Source organism: Dipodomys spectabilis, unplaced genomic scaffold (genome assembly GCF_019054845.1).
Source record: "Dipodomys spectabilis isolate Male_0828 unplaced genomic scaffold, ASM1905484v1 ptg000096l, whole genome shotgun sequence".
NCBI lineage: Eukaryota > Metazoa > Chordata > Mammalia > Rodentia > Heteromyidae > Dipodomys > Dipodomys spectabilis.
In genome coordinates, this window is record NW_024870773.1 from 6,060,672 (window position 1) to 6,074,237 (window position 13,566).

At 41.5% G+C, this 13,566-nt stretch overlaps 1 protein-coding gene across 5 annotated transcripts in view; it reads right to left on the reverse strand.

Moving 5' to 3' along the window:
* Window positions 1–223: 223 nt before the first annotated feature.
* Window positions 224–13,566, reverse strand: part of Znf438 (zinc finger protein 438) — a 148,863-nt gene continuing 135,520 nt past the window's right edge. For all 5 annotated transcript variants that reach the window (XM_042686253.1, XM_042686254.1, XM_042686252.1 and 2 more), the window contains 2 exons: window positions 3,797–5,642; window positions 224–1,315 (listed from right to left, as the gene is read on the reverse strand). In XM_042686253.1, coding sequence (XP_042542187.1) covers window positions 724–1,315; window positions 3,797–5,642 — 2,438 coding nt within the window. In that variant the 3' untranslated portion in view covers window positions 224–723. The remainder of the gene's footprint in view (window positions 1,316–3,796; window positions 5,643–13,566) is intronic.

Here is a 13,566-nt window from a genome sequence, read left to right on the forward strand (position 1 = left end):
ATATTCTTTTACCAAGAAAGTACATTTCTTTTTTCATTAGCTAAAGTACTATAACTTTCCTATTATTTTCATATGGAACACTACAGCTATAAGATTTGCCAACAACTGATCTTCAAGGAACTGTGCATTTAATAAAATTGCAAGACTACAAAAAATTCTAATTCTGGAAAACAAAGATTTTGAGTTATAGGAGATAAAAATAGTGTTAACAAGACTTCTCTCGTAGCATATTCAAATAAAGTATATTTTAATAAACAACAACATTATCATCTAACTTGACACTGTAGTTGCCACTGAAATGGAATTTTCTCCTAAGAATTTTCATATTTGTTGATCTATATAAGCAGAAAACATACACACACACTTTTTGTGTTCTTTATGAACTCCCCCTGACACTTACTGAAAATTGTATGTAAAGAACCATCTATAATTTTCTACATTTCAGTCTCTAAATTTTTACTTTCTACTTATTCTTAAATAAAGCCTAAGATATTAAGAGTCCATACATATAATTTTAAAATGAGACTGACTGTGGTTAAAAAAAAGTGCATCCAGGGCATATATTTTATTTTATAAGAAAATAAAACTATGTACAAAAATCACTTCTGTTCATTGAGGTTGATCTTAACTTATTTTCTTCTTCTAATGAAGTACCACCAGAAACCCCAAAGCTGTGCAAGAAAGGTGCTAGGAAAACTCTTTAGCCCAGTTTGCTTCAGGATATCATTTTCCAGCTTCATGGGAAAGTTCGATCCTTCCCTGGTTAGCGAATGCACTTAAGATAGCCCACAGTTTGGAGGAATCCTCACAGTTATGGCGGTGTTCCCAGTGGAGGAGCAGATCCTCCTTCCTCTCCAGTGTCTGGGCACAGAGGAGACAGTTAAAGCCTGAATCAGACCAGAGGAGAAGGGTACGGGAGCTGGGGCAGTCAGGGGCCTGGGGCTCGCTTGTTCCTGGCTGATCCACTTCGTTGTCCAGGAGTGTCTCCACACTGTCTTTCTGATGGAGGCAGAGCTGCTTTTTCAGTCTCGGAAACGCCTCTGGGGCACAGGGCTTCACCTGCTTTCTTCTCTCTGGGTGCGGTTTCCAGTCAGGAGTTGAGTGTTTAACCAGTGCTTCCTGAGCAGCTCGGCTGCCTGGCAAGATCCCCTCTTGTAGCCTGCCTTGAATTTCCTCCCCATGAACACAAAGCAGATGAAACTTGATTTCAGCAAACGACTGAGCAGTGATCTGACAACGGCCACACTTGATCTGCAATTTGACTTCTTCTGCCTGGTTGAGAAGGATGTCTTCTTCCAAGCTTGACTTGTTTTCCCTGAAAAGGCCACAAATACTGTATATGAACCCTGATGGAAAAACACAGTAACAACTTTTTCCTCTCAGTTCAGATCTTATAGATCCTTCAGGAATCTATAAGACACCAGGAGAAGTACAAGGGATGAGTACCCAGAGAAAGGCTGGGCAGGACCAGTAAACTCAGGTCATCACCCCCACCCAGGGCTCTCAGGGTACATCTGCATCTGTGCAGTTAGCACAGCAAAGTCAGGTGCTTAGCACAGGGCAGGGTACTTAAGACCACTCTCATATATCCCATGTCCCTAGCCTTGAGCACTATGTGCTGCTTGGACATTTTACTTAAACAGCAAGGCGCAGGTGGCTCATGCCTGTAATCCTAGCTACTCGGAAAGCTGAGATCTAAGCATCATGGTTCAAAGCTAGCCTGGGCAGAAAAGTCTGTGAAAGTCCTATCTCCGATTAACTACCACAAAGTCAGAAATGAAGCTATACCTCAAGTGGTAGAGTGCCAGCCTTGAATAAAAAGGTAAGGGACAACATTCAGGCCCTGAGTTTAAGCCCCAAGTATTGTCGCGTGTGCGCACGCACGTGTGTGTGCATACTCAAAATCTTTGTTTTCCAGAATTAGAATTTTTTAGAATCTTGCAATGTTCTTAAATGTGCACACAATTTAGGAAAGTAAGAAGGGAAGGAGGATTTCTCACAGAGATGAGAAAGGGGAACAGAGATACCTATGGAAAAGGAAAAAGCTAAGGAAAGGAAAGGAAGAAATAGGATAGAGAGGTATCCTTCATTTGTACTGATTATGATGGAATAAACTGAAGCAGAAAACATTTAAAGCAACTGCAACAATAAAAAAAAGCAAACAAACAAGGCCCATGAATTAAAAGTGTCAGAAAGGTTGATTTCCCACAGTGTAATGAGAACTGATTGGTGAAAATGCCTGACTTCTTAGTTTTCTTAGAAAAAAGCAGACACAGTGGTTAAACAAGTTTATACTCCCACCAACAAGTAGTATGGAGGTTCCTCAAAAGACTCCACATAGAGCTCCCCTATGAACCAGCAATCCCACTTTTGGGCATTTACCCGAATGATCACAAACAAGACCATACAAAAGCTACCAGCACAAATACGTTTATTGCAGCATTATTTACCATAGCTAAGATACAGGAACCAACTCAGATGTCCCTCAGTAGATGAATGGATCAAAAAAATGTGGTACATATACACAATGGAATTCTATGCCTCCATCAGAAAGAAGGACATTGCCACATTTGTTAGGAAATGGAAAGACTTGGAAAAAATTTCATTAAGTGAAGTAAGCCAGGCCCAAAGAAACATAGGTCCCATGGTTTCCCTTATTTGCAATAACTAGTATATGTCTGGGTCAAGCAGAAAAGGTCAGATAAGATGATGTTAGGTGAAATGAACCCCAAGGTAAGGACACAAGTGGTTTTTTTCTTTCTTGCTATTGTTTCTAACATATTTATAAGGTGATTGTTTTGTTGCTTTATATGTCCCTCCCCCACGGTATAACTCCAGTTTTCACTGTATTTGATGTTGGTATAATTTGGGGAGGGGAAGGAAAAAAAAACAAATAGTTTAAATAGGGATAGAGGTGGACCTATTGTAACAATGAGATGTACAAAATGCTATGTTTAAAACCGAATTTTACAACTTTGGGGGAGGGGGGAGGGGTAGGGTAGGGGGTTGGGGGGCAGAGTGTAGTTGTGGAGATGGGAGGGCAGGGATGATGGTAGGGGAAAAGCAAAGGAGGAGGCAACAATGCTTGATAAGAAATGTACTCATTACCTTGCTCATGTAATTATAATCCCTCTGTATGGTGTTTTCACAATAAAAAAGGTTATTAATAAAAAAAAAGAAATAAAAAAGTAGACACTCGTGGCCACACCAGGTGCATTTCCCAAATTCATGACTGCTCTTACGCATGCCTTCCAGCCTGCCAAATTATGTAGCTTGTTTGTTTATAATGCTAGGAAGCAAGAGCTTTCACAGGAAAAAGTCAATCTGGCCTGATGGGAAAAATAGAGCACAGGGTGATCTGGCTGTCTTCGGGGACAATGTGCAAACCTCTGAAGACCTGACATGGGTCACTCATGCCATAGAACAGCTGATGCTGCTTAGGTATAAATGCTGAAGACAAGAAAAACTACCTGTGAAAACTCCCTGCATCTCCTTATACTAACTTAACTGTATTTTTGCTATTTTCAGATGCAAAAATAATCTTCTCTTACCCAACTGTCCCCACTCACACTTCAAAGCAACATTTTTGCCCTGAACAGATTAGAAATGAAATATTATGACTGGTCAGAAAGCAGAGAGGAATGAAGTCATTCTTGACAAACTTCAGGGGAGTGGGTAGCTACCTTATACAATTTTAATCTGAGATGTTTGTCAAATCTTTCTGAATTTAAAATCTCACCCTCTTTCCTAAGTTTCCATGGCTTTCTTTCCCAGTTTGCACCCACTGAGCACTCACCTCTCCAGGGATCCCTCTATTCCTCGCATACTAGCATCTCTGTCTCTGTTCTTCGGCATGTCCCCTGACTGCGGGTCACTGGTGGAGGCTTCAGTGCTGATCACAACCCTGTGTACTTCTTTCAGGTGGCCAAAATAGACTCGGATGTGACCAAACACTTTTGCACAGAACTCACAGCACACCAGTTTCTTCAGACGGTTCTCATTGTGATGAAGGTTCATGTGTGTGCTCAGGCTGCCCGGATGTACATAGGCCTTGCGACAAATCCGACAACTGTAGGGCCGTCTGTTGGTGTGTGTGTTCATGTGATCTCGAAGGTGCTGCTTGAACTGGAAGTGGTGGTTACAGACATGACATCTGTGCCAAGGCTTCTTAATGCCAGAAAACCCTTTTCTGAGTCCAGAGCTGGGTCTAGGGGATGGGCTGTCATTCTGCTTATAGGTGAAGTATTTAGGAGTGGGTGAACTACTTAATAAGGTGTCCTGTTGTAAGCTGCCGGGTGTTTGGGGTGGTAACAGAGCTGTAGGAGAAGCCAGGGAGGTCAGAGCAGGCATGACAATGACAGGTTTGGGCATAATACTACGGTACTTTCTCATAGTCCCAGGCTTTTGGTCTCTAGATTCTTGAGGATCCATTTTTGCTCTTTCTTTTCCATCTCTACATTTATTAATACGGCACCTCCTCTTTTTCCCCTGAAATGCCAAAATTTCATCTGCTACCTTTCTTTTCCTTCCTCTTTTCTTTGCTGTTCCCCCATTCATTTTGGCTTTGTGGTTGAGATCTGGTTTGGTGACTGGACAAAAGTCGTTTTCACAAAGGCTCTGCTTTGACATCTGTGAAACAGGTACCTTGCTTCCCTTTTTGGTAGCTTTATGGAAGTCTCCCGTAATAGAAGATTTCTGAGCACAGTCTGTCTTATGTCCAGGCAGAGAAAAATCTGCAGCACAGGTATCTGATTCACTTTTACAAACCTCTGTTTTTATTCTGGTATAGGGCAAGACTGGTAGTTTTCCTGCAGGAACTGAAGAGACCAACTGAACTGCATTGCTAAAAATGGTGGGTAATAAATTGGTCATGGATTTCGTATCATCAGCTTGTGCTTCAAGTTGTTCACTGGCAACAGCAGGAGGTTTCTTGGCTGTTTCCTTGATTAGAAAGCTTGTTTTCCCAGAAATCTTTGAGAGGCTCTGCATGACAGACAGTTCCTCTGAAGTGGCCAATGATGGCATAGCAGGAGGGCTCCAATCTTGTTGGCTGCTGGCCACTGGGGATCTTGAGTCTCTGTGGCCACCACTGGTGGTCAGTGGAGCTGTGCTCATGCTGCTTGGGGTTTGGTCTAATGATGGTGCTTGTTTGAGAGGACTAGGTTTGCATGGAAATTCTAGATGGGCAGGTGGGGAAGGACACATCTGAGGACATGTCTGGGCTGGGACAGGAAATCTGCTCCATCCACTTTCAGGAGAACCCAGGCTGGGTTTCTTTCTCAATCCTTTGTTATTTCTTGGAGGCTGATATCGAGGAATAGGCAGTTTAAGGTTTTCAGGCAGGGATATCCTGGGTTTCTGAACTGGCTGGGCTGAGGCAACATTTGGCAAAGCCACGAGAGAAAATGTCCCCTCCTGGCCAGCCACCTGCATCAGTGCATAGTTGTGGGTGGGCATTGCCAGGGGTTTGGAGGCCAGGGGGGACCCCAGACTCCCCTGATCAGACAGTGGAGGTGCAGGACATGGCAGTACTCTAGAGGTTAGGACTCTGGGCACAATTTTTGGTGCAATAGTCCTAAACTGACTCTTATTCTGCAAACTTTTCCCACTCTGTACTGTTCCAGAAGTGATGTTTGATTCACCTGCAATGACAATACACAACATAAAAGTTAACTGAGAGTTCAAGTAATCTGCTTCCCAGATTCCCTAAAGATCATGAGTCTTCTCTGCAGTTCCATTGCTCAGATTATAATATGGGTCATTTGCCATAAAAATGTGCTTATTTCTATCTCTATCACTAAGCACAGAGCTTCCGGAAAGACCTGGTCAGTCATCCTCTTCCTTCTCTCTTTTCCTTCTCCTTCCTTCCTCTTCCTTCTTCTTCTCCTCTTTTGTGTGTGTGTGTATGTGTGTGTGTGTGTGTGGGGGGGGGGGGGGACATTGGTCCTGGACTGGAAGGGGCTGGGTGCTGTTGCAGAGCATTTTGATCAAAGTTAACATTCTACCACTTGAACCACATCTCCACTTTCACCTTTTTGGAGGTTAATTGGAGATAAGAGCCTCATGGACTTTCCTGCCTGGGCTAGGTTGGAACTGTGATTCTTAGATTTCAGCCTACAGAGTAGCTAGAATTACAAGGGCCAGCCGCTGGAGCCTGGCTTTCATTCTCATATTCTGCAAATCCACTGTCTGTGTTTGCCCAATTCTGATCCATGTTCACCTCCTTTCTCCATCTCCTGAGCTCCAAAATCTCTCCTCTGTCAGTTTTTGTGGTGCATCTCATTTATTTCATATACATGCCCTGTTTTCTGGATACATTTAAGTTCTATGAGGCCGAAGCTTATGCTAAATTTGTCTTGGTATTATTCACTGTATCTCTGGTATGAAACAAATGTTTCATATATCAAAGGCACTTTTCACTCAATTTCAGGGTATGCTATTTGACCCCTTGGCAGTGCAATTTGTTTTGCACTGTGGATGAATTCCAGACTGAATGCTAGCTTTGTTGGTATTTCCCTACGTGACTTGTGAATTTCTTTTCACACCTTTCAAACTGTTTATGTGTGCTTTAGCAATTAAATCACCAGTATTCAAAAAGCTGATGTGACACCTTTAGAAATGTTGAACCAAAACAGAAAGATGCAAGTGATAAGGAACAGAAATGATATAAAAAATATAGGGATCACACAAAAATGAACCTTCTAGGATACTAACAGATAATTTTAACTGATAAGATGTTTCATTCACCCTAGATTTATTAGCCTGACAAAAGACCAATTACTATAACCTTAAGAGAACAATTAAAGAAACATTTTGGTGTCCAGCTTCTAAGGACTGAATCATCTACTTTATTCCTTGAGGCCTCAAGGTCACTAGGTCTGGCTATGGAGACATTTCTCCTTTCTAAGTACCTCATATTAATCAAATCTCACTTCAACTCACATTTTCTCGGCACCTACACTATTCTAGGAATTGGCTACTGCAAGCTCATAATCCCTCTTCTGAAGCATGTGGGGCCCTTTCAGATAATACTAAGAAATATACACCAAATGTTATGGAACACCCATGCCAAGAGAATCAGCAGGCATGTGTAATTAAACTTACACTTCTGGAGAAAGCATGTGAGTTTTCACTGCAGTTAGACAAATGCAGATTTTTAAATTGTCTTATTTCAGTTCAGGTTTTGCTTCTCACTGAGTTTAACACCCACTTTTTGGGTAAGATTTTCTGTTTTCAGAATTTTGTAGAGTTAAGAGTTGTGTATAAAGTACAGAAGAACTGTTCATTTCATGTTTATCAGAGAAATAAAGTAGCTGTCAGTCTAGCTGAAGAGAAAATTAAGAATTTAAAACTGCTGAGTGTACAGGTAACATGCCTGTAAACCCAGGAATTGGGAAGTGAGAGGTTATGAAAATGGCACTTTAAAAAATTACAACCAGGTGCTGAGATTTGAGGATTGTGGTTCAAAGCCAACCTAGGCAGGCCAGTTTGTGAGACTTACCTCCAACCACACACACACACACACACACACACACACAGCCAGAAGTAAAATTGTGGCTTGAGTGGTAAAGTGCTAGCCCTGAGCACAAAAGCTCAAAGACAGCACCTAGGCCCTGAGTTCAAGCCCAGCACATACACAAAAAGTTATAGAGGAGAAAAAAGCAAAATGTAAAAATTCACTTAGAGAACATTATAAAGCTTATAAAGTTTTCCATGAGCTTCCTGGTAATAAACGAAGAAGAAGACAACAGATAACACCTCCTCCAGATTGCTCAGGCCATCACACTAGTCCTGTTCTAGTCAAGGTACAAGTCTCTTAACATCCTTTATTTTACCCTAAAGTCATGTTTGAATGGAAGTTGGTCAATATACTTTTCAACTTATTCCTTTCATGCTGCTCGTTATTTGCAGTGTGCTAATTTCGCTAAAACACAGTTCACATCTCACTTTATGCCTTACCTCTCTTTTTTGTTAGAAGAAATAATGATGTTTAAATAGATCTTTTAAATCAGGATGGAGAAAGAGTTTTCAGAAGGCTAAAATTATTGCTAGGTTTGGCTACTTAAAGAGAAAGCTTATTAAAATTGCATTAATTAATGCTCTTTGCATGTACGCAGCAGATGGGGGCAGAGAGGGGGTGAGAAGAGAACATGTTGGGTTGCTTATATTCAGTTCTGATTCCAAAGTGAGCTGAAAATATTTATAGTAGGAGGAAAGAATAGAAAGGCAATTTCACTCAGTCATAAATCCTCCTGAAAAATGTGACAATAATACATCACAGTACAAACCATATTAATATGGTTTCTTATGAATGACTGTCCTTATTCTTATGAATGACTGTCCACCACTCTTCATCTCAGATGAAAAGGCAAGGTCCCACAATAGCCTAAAAGCCCTCACAACCAGTGGTTCCTGGGGCCTCACTGACTCATTTCTTCTTGTTTCCCTCCAGCCTCAGTGGTCTCTGCTAGAGGGGCACCTCTTAGGTGCCTTTGCCTCAGCTATTCCCACAGGCTTTGAGCATTCCTCCCTCCTTAAACCCCCAGGGTGTTCTGCATTACTTCCGTCAAGGTTTTGTTCAACTTCCTTCTGGTGAGCTCTTCTCTTATTATTTCAAACTACACTCTCATTCTGAACTCCTGCTATGGTTTAGATGTGATTTCCCAAGGTCCACCTGTTGGGAATTTGTGGAACCTTTTTATTTTTGTTTTTGGTCAGTCATGGGGCCTGAACTCTGGGCCTGGTAGCTGTCCTTGAGCTCTTCAGCTCAAGGGTAGTGCTCTACCACTTGAGCCACAGCACCACTTCTGGTTTTTCTGGTTGCTTACTGGAGATTAAGAGTTTCACAGATTTTCCTGCCCTGGCTGGCTTTGAATCACCATCCTCAGATCTTGACCTCCTGAGTAGCTAGGATTACAGGCATGAGCCATCAGTGCCCAGCTAACCTACGGAAACTTTAAGAGGAGGGGTGAGGGCTGGGAAGGTAGCTCAGTGGTAGAGTGCTTGCCTTGCACGCATGAGGCCCTGGTTCGATTCCTCAGCACCACATAAGCAGAAAAAGCTGGAAGTGGCGCTGTGGCTCAAGTGGTAGAGCACTAGCCTTGAGGGACAGCACTGAGGCCCAGAGTTCAGGCCCCATGACCGACAAGAAAAAAAAATAAAAGAGGAGGGATGGAGGGACCCTGGTTAGCTCTTACAGGAGGGTTGTTTATAGAAGCCTTGGACTGGCTCCATCCAGCCAATCTTTTTTGGAGACTTTCAGCCTCCAAAACTCTGAGCAAAATAAACCTTTGTTTCTTTATAAGCAGCCTTTCTTGGGTATTTCATTACAGTAATGAAAAGCAGACTAATACAACTGCCTGCTCCCATTTCCTGTTTGATCCCTCTGAACACTTGTTCCATCTGACATGTTACATCTGGGATCAGCTTTTTCTTAATGAAATGAGATTCTTGAGGGTAGGGAGTTTGTATCTTCAAGGCCCAGAAAATCATGTGGCTGGGATTAGTAAATATTTGTTGAATTTTTCAGTGATGATAAAGTGACCAATGAGGGAAATAAAGAATTTACAGATGGAGCTTAGGAAATTTTCTAACAATGAAAAAAGAAAAAACATTTTAAATTGTCCATTAACATTTGAAAATACAAAAATTAAACAAGACATCTCTCAAATATGTACTTTCTCAATTTAGCTACATTCACTGCCAGAATAAGGGGAGAGGCTAATACCATAATTAAGACCTTAAAAACAAAGGAAGAGAGAGGTGGCCAGTCCAGTAATTATCAGGAAAGATGGCAAAAGAGAACACTCAATGATCAGGTTCAGAAGCAGAAATTGCCTTGCAAACAGACATATGTAGAGGGAAGTGTAGGGGTCAGGTGGTAGGAGGAACAGCCAGATATGGACACACTGAAGCTCATTGACAATGTCACTTAGAAGCACAGAAGCATCAGACAGTGTCAAGGTTACCAAATTCTCTAAAGACCAAAATTGGGAAAGGACTATTTTTGCTCTTTTATGACCAAGTATAAGAAAGCAACTTGATAGCTCAATTTTCAGAAACTAGGTATATTTTACAGAGCCAGACCAAAAGGACTGAATGGATCATGATATGTTTAGGTGAGTGTGCTTCAACTGATCTTTGAAACTCTGTGTTATGGTGGGAATAAAATCACACAGAAGAACAATGATATTCAAAGGAAAAGGAGGCCAACCATAGTTAAGTACAAAGAACACTGCCCATTCCCAAGGGTAACTATCATCAGCATTAAGTCCACTGAACAGCCTGCCTGGACAGAGGCCTGGAGGACAGGTAGGTGCCACAGGAGTCACTTCTCTTCGAGATCCCTAATGTGGATGCTGGGGTAGAAAGACATATCAGCTGCCTATTGATCAACAATCAGAAACTGAACTTAATCTGTGGGTGAAGGTAAAGCCTTGTGTGTACTTGTCTCGTCTATCTGGAGGAACCCATAAAGCAAGATTCTCCAGGTTGAGTCCTATTTCTCAGCATCATTAAGTGAAGTGCAAGGCAGGAAAAAGAGAGCAAGGCCACAAAAATGGAAGAAAACCCCACAAACCCTAGAAATGACTTAAATATCTAATCAAAAGGTTACCAATGAAATAACCATCCAATTATATAACATAACAGCAAGAAAAGAATGAATTAGCCTGGCGCTGGTGGCTCATGCCTGTAATCCTAGCTATGCCAGAGGCTGAGACCTAAGGATCACAGTTTGAAATCAGGCTGGGTAGGAAAGTTTGTGAGACTCTTATCTCCAGTTAACTACCACAAAAAAACCTAGAAGGGGAGTTGTAGCTCAAATGGTAAGGCACAAGCCTTAAGCAAAATAAAAGAACTCAAGGACAGTGCCCAGGCCCTGAGTTGAAGCACTAGGACCAACATAGAGAAAGAAAGACAGAGGGAGAGAAGGATAGGAGGAAGGGAGAGGTGTGGGGGTGGGGGGAGGGGAGGGAGGAAGAGAGAGAGAGAGAGAGAGAGAGAGAGAGAGAGAGAGAATAAACTAGATTGATATCCTCCAGTATGTCAGCTTTATAGTATGCTATCACTTGGATCAAAAGCTGGGGGGTGGTGTGCATAAATATATTCCTGTATAGGTGCATTTCTTAAGGAAACAAAGCAGCTATTAGTGGAGGCTGCTGTGGGCTGGGGGTGGGGGTCATGTCTTCCTCTGTGCTTGGCTCATGGAGGATTTTCAACATGTATCTGTTGAATCAATTTCTAAAAGTGGTGCCCTTTTAGGATTTTCATGGTTGACTATATAGATATACACAGTTAAAAGGGCTCATGTCTTTTATTTTTCCTGACAATTTAATGGCAAGAATTGCTACTAACCAGGGCAGTAATCTAGTTAGCTGACAGGTGGTGCATGGCTACCTTCTGAAGTCAAACGCTGGGAAGTATGGAGCTCATTACTTCCTAAGGACAAGTGGAGTCCTGAGAATTGTTCTGCCAAACATTTGGCTCTTTTAGATAAAAAGAAGGTAATTTTCAATAAAGTTCAGTTATGCTACAATAACCACAGCTTTTTAAAAAAAAATGAATTTGAACAATAGGAGTCCTTAGAAAAGATTAAAATATCAGTACATCTTTTTAAATTCTCAAATAGCAAGGAAGTATGAGCATGGGAAGTCTTTCTAGGCACTGCAGCTGTAACAGTGGTTTATTCCTCTCCACATTTACAAGACCTTTCACAGATGGTGTGATCTGAAACCCCTCACCTGCACCTACTAAATTACATATCTTCCAGAGGTGTGCAGTAAATAATGAGGAGAAATTTCCACTGACATTCATAATTTCTGGAAATCCTAAGAAATTACCCATAACAGTTAAAGACACTCACAGCACTCTTGGGTGCTACACATGGACTTTTATTAACTGAAAACATAAAAGGCTCACTCAATAAAATTAATTTTGCACAATTATCCAAGGAGAATACTTACTATTAGGATCTTAAATGTGGGATGTTTTTAATATCATAAGCATATTAAAGTGACTATTTTGGAAAGTGACATTTGCAGTTAGTGAGACATTGTTCTAACTGGAATAAAGGGGAACTGGTTAGTGCTGAGTACTTACTATGGTCTAGAATCTACCACAGGCCTTTTCATTGACCTCTCACCCAAATTCTGCAAGGAAGTATTTTTGTTCTCCCTTTTAGCAATTCAAATGAGGCTTGAGGAAAGTAAAAAGTGAGTAAGCACAACCATTTAAAGTAATGATGTTCTTCGTTTTCTTGTCAAGGGAGAAACATTATAAAACTGTCATAAATAATTGCACGCTGCAATGTAATTTCTGATTTAAAAATTTTTTTGACTGGACTGGGGCTTGAACTCAGGGCCTGGGCACCATTCCTTGGCTTGTTTTGCTCAAGGCTGGTGATCTACCACTTGAACCACAGTTCCAGTTTTTTGGTGATTAGCTGGAGAGAAAAGTCTCATGTGTTTTCCTGCCCAGGCTTGCTTTGAACCATAAGTCTTAGATCTCAGCTTCCTGCATAGCTAGGATTACGGGAGTGAGTCATAGGCATCCAGCTAATTTCTGAATTTTAAGGAGAAAAAAAAAAATTGAAATAGAAATGGCTTGTCTTATCTAAAAAAAAATACCATTAAGGGATCTTTCTTTCAAAAACTCCAGATAGTAGAATGAACTGAAAAATTAAATGAAAGTAAAAACTGAATTTTATAGTTGAATGTGTCACTTACCACCCTGAGGATGCTGATGAATCTGAAGGCTGCCTGGCAACATTCATTTGGAGATGTGCCACAGGTGTCTTCCCAGCCTCTAGTACCACATGACTGGCTCTGGTGGACACCTGGACACATGGCCCTTCTACATGTAGGCAGCAGGGAGGAAAGAATGAGGGCTCAAGAGCACTAGGTGCCAATGCCTGTCCAGCTTTATCAAACTGTTCACTGCACAACTGGCGTAATTAAAAGACAAGTGCATGGGGCAATTATGTAGACAGCTGGACACAACTCACTTCCTGATTTCCATTGGCAGAACGAAGGCTCACTTTGTTGCTTCTAAACAAAGTTGTCCCTACTCATCTCCTCTTGGTTTGGGCAAAGTTCCATTATTCCCTCTCCTGGGGCCACAGGTCCACTGCTAAAATGTGAGGGAGTAGGCAGAGAGAGAGAGAGAGAGAGAGAGAGAGAAAGAGAGAGAGAGAGAGAAAGAGAGAGAGAGAGGGAGAGAGGGAGAGAGAGAGAGAGAGAGAGAGAGAGAGAGAGAGAGAGAGAGAGAGAGAGAGAGAGAGAGAGGCCCTGCTCTTGAAATGGGCCCCTGGGATCCAGGTTCAGAACAAAGTGAAGCCAAATCAAGCAGTAAAGAGCCAATATTTTAAGGTACTGTTTAGGTTTTAATTTTATTAAACTGAAAAACCCTATTTTCAATTTTATTTTATTTGCTGGAATTCTTATTTAACCTCTCACTTGGTTTTCAAATAATAAATTCCAGTTGGGGTTCAAATTGTTTCCCAAGATGGGTCTCTGGTTAAAATAAATATGGCATATCCCTAGAGAAGTCTTGAATAAAAGAAATGTC